Genomic DNA, 13,546 nt, shown 5'->3' with positions numbered 1-13,546 from the left:
AAACATTGCGCAGGTATATACCGGAACTTTGTCGGATCTTGTTCATTTTATACAAGCGAAATATTAGGGAACTGATACATTCTATTGTAAAGAGTCAAAACAGAAAGTATACAGACTTCATATTGATACATTGTGGTTTGCAGCAACAGAAGAAGAACGCAATTTGCTGGCTGAACATAGGAAAAAACTAAGAGGTAAGATTTATTTTACACTGAAACATATATTACAAATATGATGATAGCAATTTTGTTTTTTACTGCTTACATTTTCAGTTTGTCCACCAATTAGGCCATTGAAACTGTTTTGGTAAACACATTTTGTAGTAAGCACTAACAAATTTGATGGTATTAGGGGATTTTCAAGTTGGATCTAGACAGACTGGACCAACGCACGAAATCTTGGGTAGAGCAAGATACTAGTAAAACATAAAAAGTGACCCCAATGTCACAGGTAAAGATACTGCTATTGTGAGCAAAACGTCCGCCGAAAATTTCATGTACATTGCTTTATACCCGTAATATGTTCAGTCAGGATAAAAAGCAATCACAAGATCATACATAATTTTGTTTGCTATCTTAACACTTTGCAAATTGGCTCTCATATAAAAATATCGACATATATGGCCTAATTTTACTTTTCAACTGCGTGAATAACAACTGCACATTTGTGTTTTATTATTCTAAATTTTCTAATTGTATAGATTAATGAAACAGAACTAGAAAAGGGTAACATGGTAACTGGAAATTATGTCACAACATAGAATTTGTTTGAAATTGATTGCCATAACATTCATTCATTCCACACGAAAGATTTGATTGATTTTGCAATATGATATACCGATATATTTCACTATTTACCTAAATATAACAATCAGTACACGTTTTTGCTAAGTCCATAAAAACTGCTGGCCATGTTTGTGTATAATGGATAAAGACAACTTTATAGAAATTGAGCTGTGCAAACATTGCACTGCGTATTTCTTTACAGTATAGTAATACATATTATAACAACCATAAAAACCATTCCAAGAATGACCCATCAAGTCGAGGAGATAGCTTCAGCAGTATATCTTACTGACGAATGAATTTTCAACGCTTTATCAAAAGACCAAACAAGAAGTGCTCCCATATGTGTATAAAATAGTTATTCTACCCTTGAGTGGCTATTTCACGCTATTGAAATTTGATACAAATTAGAAGGAATTTAACTGTATTTTTATTAACTTGTTTTTAGTTTGGCAGTGACCTACACGAACATTAATTTCGGTATTTGTAAACAACAAGTTTCTTTTTAGACAAATGTCATTTAACATTTTCCAAGATTTGATACTACTGCTTTTACAGACCCAAATGTGCCTTTGAAGTTCACAAAAGAACTTAAAGATATAGAGGTAGGAAATATACACAGACCGGTGACATTTTTATGCGAACTCAGCACGAGCCAAACTGAAGTGATATGGTACTTTCGCAATCGACGTTTATATTTGTCAAACAAGTATGGAATAAAAGATGATGGACCTACACATATGTTAGAGATTAGAGATGTTTCGGAGAAAGATGAAGGCATGTACTCGGTCTCCGCAAAAGGTCTCATTTCGCAGGCTAGGCTCTACTTTGAAGGTATAATAATCTTTTCCTTAGTTCTCCTACTTGTCTTGAGCAGAACATGTCAAGCAAAATGTTTCTATGCTTCCAAAGTATCTTCTTATAGAACAAGTATAAGAAATTGATTATTCACTTAAGTATAACTTAGGTAAGAAATTTATTTTACTTAAGTATATTTGTTATTTATAGAACAACTTATTAAGTAATTCTTGGCTTTTATTGTGGACGAAAACATTAAAAAAAACAACATTAATTTCAGACAGATACAATATGCACAATTATGTTTAAAGTGCTTTTATCTGGAAAACAACACTTTAATCGTACTCACGACGCCATTTGGTTTCTGACTTAAGTCATTTCTTACGTATCTTAAGTTTAAGCTGTTTTATGAATAGGACCTAAGTTTTAACTTAGACTTAAGCTGAAATCACCACAAACTTAAGTTAAATCTTAAACTTAAGTCAAAACTTATACTTAAGATGTTTTATGAATACGGCCCCTGGTGTCTAAGTTTACACACATGTACTTAGAAAGGGCATATTATAGCGATAACTTTTGTCGTCATATACTTATTGTTTCATTATGTGCTTCCTTAGTAAGTAGTGATAGTATCTATTCAAGTAAATTCAAGGGGAACAGCTTAAATTGACAATAATCTGAAGGTTACAAAGTACAAAAAGGAGAATAATCTTTTAACACTCTAGAGGTCACATTTTTGGCCCATTCTTGATGAAACTTGGTCAGCTGATTTGGCAGAAAATAATATGACTTAATCTTTATATCCTATGTAACCGATATGTATATGATTGCAAATGCACACTTTTCAATGGTTTAATTTTTTATCTTATAAGTTTGTTTGAAGCCCCGCCCGAAAGCTTGTGAATGATAATAAGAGTTACGTCAAATTCTATCGAAGACGTTTTACGGGTTAAAACTGAAAAAATGCTTCATGCAAATACTTCTTTTTGTTTATAACCTTTCAATTTTACTATGGCTGCTGGCTTACCGACAGGATACATTCATATTTGAAATAAAGTGAAATAAAGTGAATGTAGGACAATGAAAAATAACAAAAACAAGGATAAATATCAATATACAAAACTGATCATATAAAACAAGTCAAGCAGAAAATTAATACATTACTTCAAAACTATCTGAGATTCTTTACACATATTAAAACAGTTATTCTGAATGTTCAGGTCTGGAATACTGCGATGTAAATGTGGAAGTACAAAGATCCACAGTCAAAAATGTAGCCTTGCTAACATTTTACAAGTTAAAAACGAACTTTATTGTTGCAAAACAATTTTAGCGAATCATTTTAAAAATTCAACAACATACATATAGTCTCGTAAAAAGTATGAATTTAAAACAGATTTTTGGATGAGGCCTCTCGTTTAGAATAACATCCAGTTAAATAACGCAAAGATCACCACATTCCATAAATGTATTCAAGACTAAAACTTTAGGTAACGTGTAAGTTGAGCAGATTGATATTAACGCGTTAATTATTTGAGATTTGAGTCGTGCCATGAGAAAACCAACATAGTGGGTTTGCGACCAGCATGGATCCAGACCAGCTTGCGCATCCGCGCAGTCCGGTCAGGATCCATGCTGTTCGCTTTCAAAGCCTACAGCAATTAGAGAAATCGTTAGCGAATAGCATGGATCCTGACCAGACTGTGCGGATGTTGGTTTTCTCATGGTGCGGCTCATTTATACAATTGTACCATTCCGTTTTTTACTGAATAGTGATTTGTCGCATAATTTTACACATACCTCTATGACAATCTAGTAACGATTTTGCCAAAATCCCGAAAGATATTCTCAGTAAATCGAATGTTCCTTTGTACTTCATTATACATTCTTAAGTAAAAGATTTCGGATATACTTAAATATTTTTTTTTAAAAGTAACCAGAACTTAACTGTGCTAACTCAACGTCAACCTCATGGTGTAAGGATAGTTTAGAACCTAGTGTGTGTGTTAAATAATGTATTTTATTTGATATAAGCGATTTTGAAAGTTACATGCTTGCTAAGTTAACATTTCATTTTAATTGAACTTACGTTGGGTTAATCGTAATATAGGACAGTAAGGGGAAAATCGGGTGTCATGAAATTGGATATCAGTCCGTTGAACATGAAGAGTTTTACACTTTTGAGTATCATATATGTAAATTAAATTCCTGAATTGTCTACCAGTATGATTTGCAAATGAAGGCTTAAACTTAACAGAAGGTGAGATATTTAGCTTTCTGCTATTAAAATTTCTTTATTCTTTACAAAAAATAATTAAACCGCTCGATATATGATTTGTATTGTGTTACTGCAGTATTCTTGTTAATAATTTAGACATTTTCCATGACGCTGACGATTCACTACGAGATGCCTTCAAAAGCTGGCGGACGCAGGCATTTTACATTTTTGGTGGATAATTGCACTTGATACTATTCATTCACACTTAAAGAGATTTCAAACCTACTGCGTCCTTATTCATATAAAAGGTACAGAGCGCCTACAATGTCTCGGCAAGTTCGATACCTTTTGCAGCATTGGCAATACTTTAATACACGTACTAAATGTAAGCAAATCGCCTGGAGATTAAGATCTTGAGGTGTGAAAAGTTATGCGTCCCTTAAAAAGCCCTTGTTAACAAGAAAACAAAAATAAAAACGTTATGCATGGGCAAAACGTTATTGACACTGGACAGAAAAGGACTTTTATTTTGCTTACAGTTTAAATTTCACGATTAACCACTAACATTTAAATTCACACCGAATGTTATTCAAAAAGATTACAGCTTTCAAAACTTGTTATGCTGACTACAAAAGTATTGCTTAAGTGACCGATGAACTTAAATTTAATATTTTACGACTGTATGAGTTTCATGTAACATGAGCTTGAAGATGGGATAGCACAGTTAAATTTTTGCCTTTTACAAAGCGTATCTTTGAGGAAAAAAATTAATTCAGTATAAATTTTTCTACTTGATTAAGAATTTGTAGCCATTTACAAACAAATATCTTTAGTAGCCCTGGCAAAAATTCTACCGAAATTTCATAGTGGTATGGGGAAAATTCAAGACAGATTGCTATGTATTTAAAGTTAAATAAAATGTATATATCTTGGCTACACAGTTTTTTAAGAACCAACCACAGTTTACTTTGCCTGTCAAATATGAGAGTGTCCTGACAAATCCTATGTTCCATAACTGGAGTTTAGGAGCATACCACTTGAATGAAATATCAGTAAGGGGTTAATGGTCACATTTTAGATATGATAAGATTCTGTTTTTATAAGAATAAAAGTTTATCGTAAATATATAATTAAAATCATATAGAACTTAAACCATCATTCAGCACATATCATATCACGAAACAAATGTAAAAAATATCACATATTTCATACCGTGATTTGTATCCGTAGACAAACTTAGAAAACAATCATATATACTTTTGACCTGGATTACACTTATAAACTTAATTGGAGCATTTAAACTATCCTTCGTCAAATGAAAAGTCGACTTTAATTTTTGTTATAGTCATTATGTCTGTCATACGTATAACTACTGCTTTGCTTAATATACCTTGTCACCAGGGTAGACTGAAATTCATTTAACCGTAGCAAATCGTTGTACTTAGTGTAATTAAATATCTTAGTTGCTTAAACATCATGTCCGTGATGAAAGATTTCCATGAAATTCATGTGGGGGGAAAAAGTCGGTCACTAGATTGTTGTGGGTCTTTAAATTATTTTAAACAGGTTTGAAGTACAATACCTTTTAAAGGCGTATTGAATTGAAAGCAAAAGTAAAATATTGCTATTCACTTAACACTTTTTCATTTTTCGGGTCTCTTTTCATCCGTAGAAGCCGTAAAATTCATTAGTATATACATTAGCTTTCTAATATAAACTTAAAAGATGTATGTCGTGGGGCTTTTTAGCATTTATAAATAATAGCGAGTTTTTCAATAGCTTCCATGCCATTTTCATTATTTCTCTAAATAAAATATCAGGGCCAATTTAATGAGCAGAATATCGTAATCATAATTAAATGAAATTAAAGTAAGACCATTTTTTTTTTCATTTAGCTTAAAACGTATTTCATTTTCAATGTATGTAATATACATGTTTTATTTTCATTGATACAAAAAAGTAACAAAGCTTATTAGCAGTACTCTTATTCTGATTTTATATTGAAAACTCATGCGTGCGTGAAATTATTATTTTTATTGACAATTTTGTAATACAGTTAAACATTCAAACTGTGTTCTTTAAAATGCCAGTGCCAAAGTCTTCGAATGTTTAATCAAGATATACAAGTGGCGTGGTTCGTTTCAATGATAACATAATTTGCAAATCGCAATCTTCTACTGAACAGGAAATTGCAACAGAGCTACTAAATTAATGTTCAACACCTAGGGATATTTTTCACAGCACACGCGTCATGCCAATACAACATCTTCTTCGAAGGAGGGGTGCGTGTGTTTGTGGGGTAGGGGGCACATTGATTCAGATGTTAATAAATCATAACTATGTATCATGGTATTCATGAAGAGGTATGTAGTTTGCAAATGTCTGAAAATCTAAAATTGGTGATTATTTTCAAATGTTGATATCTACGTTTTAAATATTAAATGTGATTATTTTATTAAAATGATAAGTAAAAAGAAATAAATATGTCATGAAATATTTAATCACATGAAAGGGAAAAAATTTAATGACATTTATATGGTACCAGCGACTGGTAATACCAGTGTAGTCAAATAAATTGCAATAATAATAACGCTGTATTTTACCTATCTACATAATAAAGTAATAACCTGTGGCTTTGTTGGCATTCTGGAAAAACACTTGTTAAAACTTTTTATGTCTGTCAATACCTATTATATTACTTCTGACATACATATGTAATTTCATTTTTAAATTAGAGGAAAAACTGATAAAAAATGCATGCAAAATGTATTATATTTTATCACATAAAAGGAAGTAATTTTAAGTACCAACCAGAAAGAGAAAGATTACTTGGGGGACCGAAACTTCGCATACAACAAATGTTCTTGCAATGGTGAATATTCATGGCAAATCATTTAAAAGTGGTCAATCAAATTTAAGCAACATTTTATGACACTTTTCAGTCTATATATATCATGTTAAATTTATTTAAGGAATAAAAAGACTCATTACATAGAGTTAGATCCGTATTGGAAATATTTATTTTACTCTTTTTTTGTGAAATTTTTTAGTTACCTGCCTTTAATATAAAAGCATTTAAAAAATGGATTATTTCTTTTTTATTCAATATAATATTCTAGTTTTACACTTTGCAAATGATAAATATTGTGATATTTCATTAACCTGAAATAAAGGGCAAGTTTAAAAACAGTAGTAACTTTGGAATTAATCTGTTTTCAATTAATTTTGGTTGCACAACAGAGATAGACAAAGGGAGGTAATATTGATTTTTATAAACTTGCATTATGGCAAAATATGTACTTGTCAATGCAAATCTTTTAAAAACTTTACTACAATAATGCTTATATTCATATCATTCCATAGGCAAAATGAGTTTATCAAATTTATACTTGCGCTTAAATAACGCTATCTTGGTTGGGCAACCAGGAAAGAAAAATCAAATTTCAAAAATACATCCAGTGAAAATCTAACGTTTATTAAGACCTCGGTTGGCATATATAAGTGAAATAAGTGTAAATGAGCTGTTTGTGAAGTTTTGAACAAATCTTTAGATGACCAAAATCTGATTGACAACCGTAAAATATACATCTGAACATAAAAATGAAACAGACCAGACAGAAAATATTATTAAAAAGTTTTATTTTCATATGTGACCTTGACCTTGAATTATTGGTCTGGGTCTTACAGGTGACAAATCAGTTTGTTATGTTGACTGTTTTAGCCAGAATAATTGAATATCCATCCAAGCAAAGCTAAGTTATTGACAGGACGAAACAAATGACCTATTATCTTTAACCCCTATGTGTAGACGTGGTCTAGGTCTTAAACCTGACATGCCGTTTCATTATTGGTAACATTTGTGCCGAGGAAGTTTGAAAACAATTCCTGTATAGTAGCGTTATGGACAGGGAATGAAACTGATGCTATAAGCATTTGACCTCAAACTGTGAACTTGACTTCTAAGCAAGAGGTCTGTGTCTTGTGCATGAAAGGCTTTTTATCAAGGGGAACATTTGTTCCAGGAAATTTTAGAATCCCTAAATGAATTGCAAATTTATGGACCGGACACGAAACATGGTCTGTTAACCATGTGACATTGACCTTGGAGCTTGAAATTTATCATTTTTATGCATATATATATATAAAGACAAAATTACAAATGAAAAATAGGTATCACAAAGATGCTTCTAATTGTATTTGGCAATGGTCGTGATAATTAAACGTATACTCACCTATCTTTCTAATGCAATCAGTCATCAACAACCATTTTGATACAATTACCTGAAAGCTGTAAAGGTAGGTCATTATTCAAAATGAAAGAGTATGAAAAATATTTTGGCAAATGATGACCGTTTAAAGTTAGCTAGAAATACTGTAAAATTACATATTTATAAGATAAATTCTATGCATTTAAGCTGTCACGGACACGTTACGTCATGACGTATATGATGTCATCTTAATACAATAATGTTTTGTAGCATTACTGCGGTATTTTATTCATTGTTCAGCATTACGTAACCATTTAGCATCTAATTGGAGACAGGCAATAGATCAGATGGATGAATATATAAATTTACTTTATCTTAAATATTGTCGTAAACTCTCACTTTCGTTGGGCATGCGTAACTCGTTTTTGTATGGTATACTTCCGCCTTAAAAGATAAGAAATAAACTGTAAGTCTTTCAAAAAGTGCGCAATAGCGGTAGTATAATTTTGTGAAGTTTTGAAATATTTTAATTAATATGTTAATTTTGTGATCAAATGTATTTTTCCATGGCAAAATAACAAATTTCTAAGAAACATTTATAGAAGTTTTACAAACTATTTGCATTGGAATATTGATTTTAACTGAGGTAACTATCCTGGAAGTTTGTGGCAATTCATTAATAATGAATAAAGTCTGTTGTTAATTTTTGTGTCAAACAATGGAATTTACAATGGAAACTATCAAATCAAACTTGATTTTTGACGATAAATTCAATACTAAAATTAAAGAAACTTCATATTACTACCTTCAGATTTCTTAAGAACGATCTATAGTATCTATGGTATTTTTATATTGAAAGAGAAATCAAGACGAACCTTTTTAAGTAAAAAGGAGGATGAAACAATAAGCGAATATTGATCAATTATATCTCGAGCGTCCTGTGTTTGTTGGATCTGGTTTAGTTTATATAAGCGATATAATAGGGACATGATAGATTATAGATTTAAAGATAGATTGTAAAGGATAAAAACAGAAAGTATACAGACTTGTTATTGATACATTATTGTTTAGAAATAGAAGAAAGCAATTAGCTAATTGTCATCTTGAAAATGTCGAAATATATGGCATAAGTTGTCTTGCCAACTTACTAAATGAAAACAGCACAATTGTGTTTTTTACTATATACTAAATGTATAAATTGATAAACCTGAGCTAGAAAAGGTTAATATGGTAACTGGAAATCATGTTACAACGTTTATTTCACTCAAAAGTGAGGTATAACATTCATAAAACTGCTTTATATGGGTTATCCGTTAGGTTTTTGAAAAACCAAATGTTGAGAAAAGTAAAGAAGAAAGAGAATTTACTGTTCTATATGAAAGATTTGATTGATTTTGCTTTATGGTAAATAGATATATTTGAATATTTACCTAAATATAAGAGTCCAGTCAATAAACGTTTTTGCTAAGTCCATAAAAATTGTAGCTCATGTGTGTGTATAATGGAAGAAGACAACTATAGTGAAAAAGAACTGTGCCTTTCTTCCAAACATTTTATTGCGCATGTGTATGCCGGAACTTTTTCATTTTATATAATAGCCCGCCCGCTTAGCTCAGTAGGGAGAGCGCAGATCTACGGATCACAAGGTCGTGAGTTCGAGCCCTGGGCGAGGCGTATGTTCTCCATGAGAATTTGATAAAAGACATTATGTCTAAAATCATTCGTCCTCCAACTCTAATTCATGTGGGGAAGTTGGCAGTTACTTGCGGAGAACAGGTTTGTACTGGTACAGAATCCAGGAACACTGATAAGGTTAACTGTCTGCTAAATAGTGTTGAAAACAGCGTTAAATCCAAAACAAACAAACAAACAAACAAATAATTTTATATTAGCTATATTAGCAATATATTAGGGAATTGATACATTCCATTGTAAAGGATCAAAACAGGAAGTATACAGACTTCATATTGATACATTGTTGTTTTCAGAAACAGAAGAAGAACGCAATTTGCTGGCTGAACATAGGAAAAAACTAAGAGGTAAGATTTATTTTATACTGAAACATTACAAATATGATGATAGCAATTTTGTTTTTAATGCTTACATCTTCAGTTTGTCCACCAATCAGTCCATTGAAACTGTTTTGGTAGAAACATCTTGTTGTAGGCGCTAACAAATTTAATGATATTAGGGTATTTTCAGGTTGGATTTAGACAGACTGGACAAACGCACGAAATCTTGGGTAGGGCAAGATACTAGTATAACATAAAAAGTGACCCCAAGGTCACAGGCAAAGATACTGCTATTGTTATCACGATGTCCACCGAAAATTTCATGTATATTGCTTTATACCCGGATTATGTCAAGTTAAGATAAAAAGCGATCACAGGATCATATATAATTGTGTGCTATCTAAGCACTTTGCGAAATGGCTGCCATATACAAATATCGAAATATATGGCCTAATTTGGCTTGCCAAGTGCTTGAGTAACATCTGCACATTTGTGTTGTATTATTCTAAATTTACTAATTGTATAGATTGATAGAATAACACTAGAAAAGGGTATCAAGGTAACTGGAAATTATGTTACAACATAGAATTTTTTTGAAGTTGATCTCCATAACATTCATTCATTCCATATAAAAGATTTGCAATATGATATACAGTAGACTAGCTCCTAGACTATGATATATCTTTTTACATTTTTATGATTGAATTAGTGAACTGAGCGAGTCTATATCCTATGTCCAATATCATATGATAATTTCAACATCAGTCCTGTGTGAAAATCTCTAAAATAGACTGGCTTTTGTCTCTATGAAATTTAATTTATCAAAAAAGGGGAAAATATAGAAATATAGTTATTATCAGTCTAGTGGCTAGTCTAGATATACAGATATGTTTTACTATTTACCTAAATATAACAATCAGTACACGTTTTCTCTAAGTCCATAAAACTGCTAGCCATGTTTGTGTATGATGGATAAAGACAACTATATAGAAGATGAGTTGTGAATTTCTTCTTAACATTGTATTTCGTATTTCTTTACATTATAGTAATATATATCATAACAACGAAGAAAAAACAAAAACAAACAAACAAACAAACCAAGAATGACTCCTCAAGTTGTGCAGAAAACTTCAGTAGTGAATATTTTACTGACGAAGTAATCATCCATTGCTTTGTCAAAAGCCCAAACAAGAAGTGCTCCTCTATGTTTATAAAAATGAATTTACCCTTGAGTGGCTATTTCTATGGAGATGGAGAAAGAGAACGTTAATTTGCCACAACTTTGACGAGTGATGCATGGATATGTCTACAGTAGATTACAACCTCCTCGTAAACTTACAACATTTGTAGTACACTGAACCAAACAACAATTTTAGAGTCAATATCTGTAGATAATGACAGCGTTGCGTCTTTCTCCATAAACTCTATCTCAGTTTCCAAAGGGAGCCCACATCCACAACATCCCCAAACAAGCCTAAGACACCTCTGAGGAAAATCACGAAAGGTACTACGTGCCATAATCAACAACTTATAACAAATAAGTAGAACATTTTAAGAGAAATATATAAAAGTTATAAACACACAGCACATGTGTCTTCAAAGCAATTTATTTGAAGTATATCCATAAAAATTTTCTTTCCCTTTATCAGATTTTGTTTCTATTGGTGGCCATTTTGAAAATCTATAAATAGCAGCGGTTCTTGAAATAATTATTTCATGTTATGCACAGATGCAAGATTGAACGTGATGTTCCATTTTAAACAATAACAATTATACTCTAGATTTAAAGATGGCATCTTGTATATAAATATTTCATAGCGACCATTTTAAAATTGCTATGATAAATATACCTTCTGGTAATGACTTAAGTTGTGTGTAAGTGTGGTTGAAATCGACTGCAAAATGTCACTTCTATGGTTTTCACAAGGTAAAAAATAACAAGTTTTGGCTTTTTCTGTGGTGAATCAGGGGCCGTAACTCCGGAACCTATAACTGGGTCTGACGGATTCATCATGAAATCCAAGACTTTTTGTTGTAAAAGATATTTTGCAAGTTGATATCAAATCAAACCATAAATGAAGTCTATATAAGACTGCGAAAGCAAAAATAGCCAATTTTGGCCCTTTAGAGGGCTATAACTCTGGAACCCATGATTGGACCTGGCCAGTTTCGAAAAGAATCGAGATATTATGCCAATACAAGTTGTAAGCAAGTTTGATTACAATTGATGTGGTCTCTACCATGTTCATACGCCAAAATAGCACATTTAGGCCCTTTAAGGGGCCATAACTCTGGAACCCATGGTAGGATCTGGCGTGTTTTCGAAAGGAACCGAGATACATGTATTATGCCAATGCAAGTTGAGTGCAAATTTGATTAAAACTGAATGCAAAATATGGTATCTATCATGTTGACAAGAAATTGTGGACGGACGACGGACGGAGGGCGATCATAAAAGCTCACCTTGACACTACGTGACAGGTGAGCTAATAGGTCTTAATGTATATAGATCTACTGTAGCAGCCGACAAAAAAATCTAAAAAATAATAATAAGGAAGCTCCGCGTGACATTTACATCAATATATACACTCAGCCAATAAGCGATTGCTATCTTTTGCTAATTTTATACCTGGCGCGTCATAGTTCTTAGGTTCTAACAGACGTTAATACCTAGTATAAACGCATGGAAGAGTCTATGTAAACTTTCAGATAGACAGTAACTTAACATTCTATTAATTTTACCATGTATTTAAAATCGAAAAATATTTCAGCCTACTTTATAACAAGCAATGCTTACTTTCGCGATACGCGCCTGCATTTACGTAGCCTATTGATGTTCTATTCTAGTAAATTGAATACGTCAAGTAATTTTGAGATGTTTGCACGCAGCTTTTTAAAAGTCTTGAAAAAAATAGTAAGAAAAAACAATTAAAAGTAAACATTTTGTTCATTTAAAGGAATTAGATTCGAGCATGTTACCATTAATTCCTACACTGAACCTTTATAAAAAAATATAGGTCTTATCAATCTATACAAGTCCATCGTTTCACCTCAATAAGGAGAACACAAATATACGGATCGAGGGGTCGTGAGTTCAAATGTTTTACGTCACGATTTGTAAAAAAAGACATTGAGTCTGAAATTATTGTTTTCCGCCTCTCAGTCTTGTGGAGAATTTGGTAGTTACTTGCGTATAACATATTAATACTGATACGGAATCCAGGTTTGGTTAACTGTTCTCCGTTATATAATGGAATACTGTTTAAAATAGTGTTTAACCCCAAAACAAACAAGGATCTTGCTATGATGAGTGCTTGGTGAATTTTCCATTCCTACTTGCATAATAATAAAAACAAGATAAACGTAACACAGAAAATTTCAACTGTACAACTGAAAATAAGGAGGAATTTTCTAAAGTATTGTCATGAAAAACAGCTATCAACTTAGCATATTAAAATTACACAGAGTAAATTTCATCAACCATGTTCACGACTGCAGTTTCTCAATCTAAATTCAAGTTCCTTT

At 31.9% G+C, this 13,546-nt stretch overlaps 1 protein-coding gene across 2 annotated transcripts in view; it reads left to right on the top strand.

Moving 5' to 3' along the window:
- Nucleotides 1-13,546, top strand: part of LOC123559972 (uncharacterized) — a 143,179-nt gene that overhangs the window by 75,016 nt on the left and 54,617 nt on the right. For both annotated transcript variants that reach the window (XM_053530258.1, XM_053530257.1), the window contains 3 exons: nucleotides 144-194; nucleotides 1,344-1,619; nucleotides 9,998-10,048. In XM_053530258.1, coding sequence (XP_053386233.1) covers nucleotides 144-194; nucleotides 1,344-1,619; nucleotides 9,998-10,048 — 378 coding nt within the window. The remainder of the gene's footprint in view (nucleotides 1-143; nucleotides 195-1,343; nucleotides 1,620-9,997; nucleotides 10,049-13,546) is intronic.

Source organism: Mercenaria mercenaria, chromosome 18, assembly GCF_021730395.1.
Source record: "Mercenaria mercenaria strain notata chromosome 18, MADL_Memer_1, whole genome shotgun sequence".
Taxonomy (NCBI): Eukaryota; Metazoa; Mollusca; class Bivalvia; order Venerida; family Veneridae; genus Mercenaria; species Mercenaria mercenaria.
This window is presented reverse-complemented; position numbering and strand designations above follow the sequence as displayed.